This window comes from Trichosurus vulpecula, chromosome 7, assembly GCF_011100635.1.
Source record: "Trichosurus vulpecula isolate mTriVul1 chromosome 7, mTriVul1.pri, whole genome shotgun sequence".
Lineage (NCBI taxonomy): Eukaryota > Metazoa > Chordata > Mammalia > Diprotodontia > Phalangeridae > Trichosurus > Trichosurus vulpecula.
In genome coordinates, this window is record NC_050579.1 from 151,480,193 (window position 1) to 151,482,529 (window position 2,337).

Here is a 2,337-nt window from a genome sequence, read left to right on the forward strand (position 1 = left end):
CTGAAGTTATTCCAGGGACTTATATTTTGCATTTAGTTGACACAAATCTAGTGAATTTGCAAGAGAATTATGTATTTGCCTGACATGATTTTGAAACTATTAATCTTGCCTTTGAAAAACTATGTTTTTTCTTTCAGTTACCTTTTTGGAGTAATAATAAGCACTAAAATTCTCATACCCACCCTGCTCCCTCCCCAATTCTATTATCACATCTGGGACTGTAATATTGGTATTTGCCATAACTATGTACAGAGAAAAAACCAAGTGAATGAACAACACCCACTTGATGCGCTATAGCTTGTAGTTGGATGGTCAATCTATGTAGCTCATCCTTCTTATATATCTTCTGGTCAGACACTGCAAAATGGACAAGGAGATGGGTCCACAGTTATACAAGAGAAGTAGTATGGGCTCGATCACCCTTGGGGAATGATAAAACACTTTTGATGACCCTTAGCTTCTCCCTGAAACAAAGGCCCATCTTTTATAATCTCATCATTCTTCTCATGATACTGTATTACTATGAGCCATAGAAAAGTAAAGTCTCAGAAGAATTGGAGTGGAAAATAACACAAAGGGTAATGAAGAGGCATGTGGTGAACATGAGCAGTCTGCGACATGTGAAAAACAAGGAATTATGAAAGACAGTAAGTTTAAATAAAAAGGATACCACCAAGAAAAACACATTTTAAAAAAAGATGGCCTGGTCATATAATCAGAAGGTTTAATGAATGCTTACATTTTCCATTGGCATCTTCAGAATGTCAGAATTCCAGGAAGATGCCCCATACATTGGATAGGTTACCTGTGACAAACATAGGAGGATACAAGCAAAATTTAAACAGTTCTGCCTTTACTTTCTGTGTGACTTTGAGCAAATAACTTAATTTCACTGGGTCTCAATTTATTTATTCCTAAAAATGAGGAGGTTTGACTAAATAACCTCTAAAGTCTTTTCTAGATCTTAATCTATTGTCTTCTGAGAGTGAAGCCAGGATGAACAGGCATGGATAGATAGGTTGGATTCTGCATCACTGGAGGGGATATCTCCGCTGATGAGCATAGCTCCCTTAGAGTGTGTTCCTAACTTACCTTTTTTTTTTTTTTGAAGTTTAGTTTTTATTTCATAATCATAAACTTAACTCTGTTGTCTAGCCAGACTTGTGGAAGGAAAAAGGAAAATGAAATCCAAAGAGAACTGCAGCAAGTGAGAGCACAAGGATTACAGGGTATAAGAGCAGATGGGGTTTGGAGGTGCTCTCTCCAGCTACACAGGAATGGTTTGATGGTTAAGACAAAAAACAAAACAAAAAATCTTATGAGAGTTGTCCACAGTCAGCGATAGTGACCTTCTTGCTGGTCTTGCCATCCTCAGAACCGAAACGCTCCATGGCTTCCACAATGTTCATGCCTTCTTTCACTTGGCCAAAGACCACATCCTTGCCATCCAACCAATCAGTCTTAGCAGTACAGATGAAAAACTGGGAGCCATTTGTGTTGGGTCCAGCATTTGCCATGGACAAGATGCCAGGACCAGTATGCTTCAGGATGAAGTTCTCATCAGCAAATTTCTCCCCATAGATGGACTTGCCACCAGTGCCATTATGGCGTGTGAAGTCACCACCCTGGCACATGAACCCAGGAATGATTCTGTGGAAGCAGGATCCCTTGTAACCAAATCCCTTCTCTCCAGTGCTCAGAGCACGGAAGTTTTCTGCTGTCTTTGGAACCTTGTCTGCAAAGAGCTCGAAAGTAATCTGGCCCAGGGGCTCGTTATCCACGGCGATGTCGAAGTACACGCTGGGGTTGGCCATGGCCACAGATGCCTAGGCTGGGCGCGATGGCAGAGGAATAGGCGGCAGGGATCCGCGTCCGGCGGAGGGAACCCAGACGAGGTCTCCCAGTAGCGGCGTCTGCAAAGCCCTAACTTACCTTTTTAATTATAGTATAATCTTATATATTAGAAACAAGACAAAGCATGGTTCATATATCAGAATATCTGGATATACATATGTGTGTGTGCAAATATATATACACACACATTATATGTATGTGCATGTATATATATATACATACATACATACATAAATATTCTGAGAGTTTCAACAATGTTCATTCAAAAAGCATTTATTGAGGAACTATTGTGTGTACAGGTTTATGCTAGGTGCTGGGGAAAATATCAAATTAAGATAGGACACTATTTTTGCCCTCATGGAGCCTAAAATCTAATCAAAGACCAAGACACCAACAGAGTTAACTGTAATACACAATATTATCTGTTCAGAACATTACATAGTTAAAAACCAAAGAGGTATTTGAATTCTGCTAGGGGAATTG

At 39.8% G+C, this 2,337-nt stretch overlaps 1 protein-coding gene across 1 annotated transcript; it reads right to left on the reverse strand.

Moving 5' to 3' along the window:
• Positions 1 to 1,276: 1,276 nt before the first annotated feature.
• LOC118856888 (peptidyl-prolyl cis-trans isomerase A-like) lies at positions 1,277 to 1,846 on the reverse strand. Its single transcript, XM_036767434.1, has one exon. It carries the CDS (start codon positions 1,812 to 1,814, stop codon positions 1,317 to 1,319), a length of 498 nt encoding a protein of 165 aa, XP_036623329.1. The 5' UTR covers positions 1,815 to 1,846; the 3' UTR covers positions 1,277 to 1,316.
• Between the last annotated feature and the right edge of the window lie 491 nt (positions 1,847 to 2,337).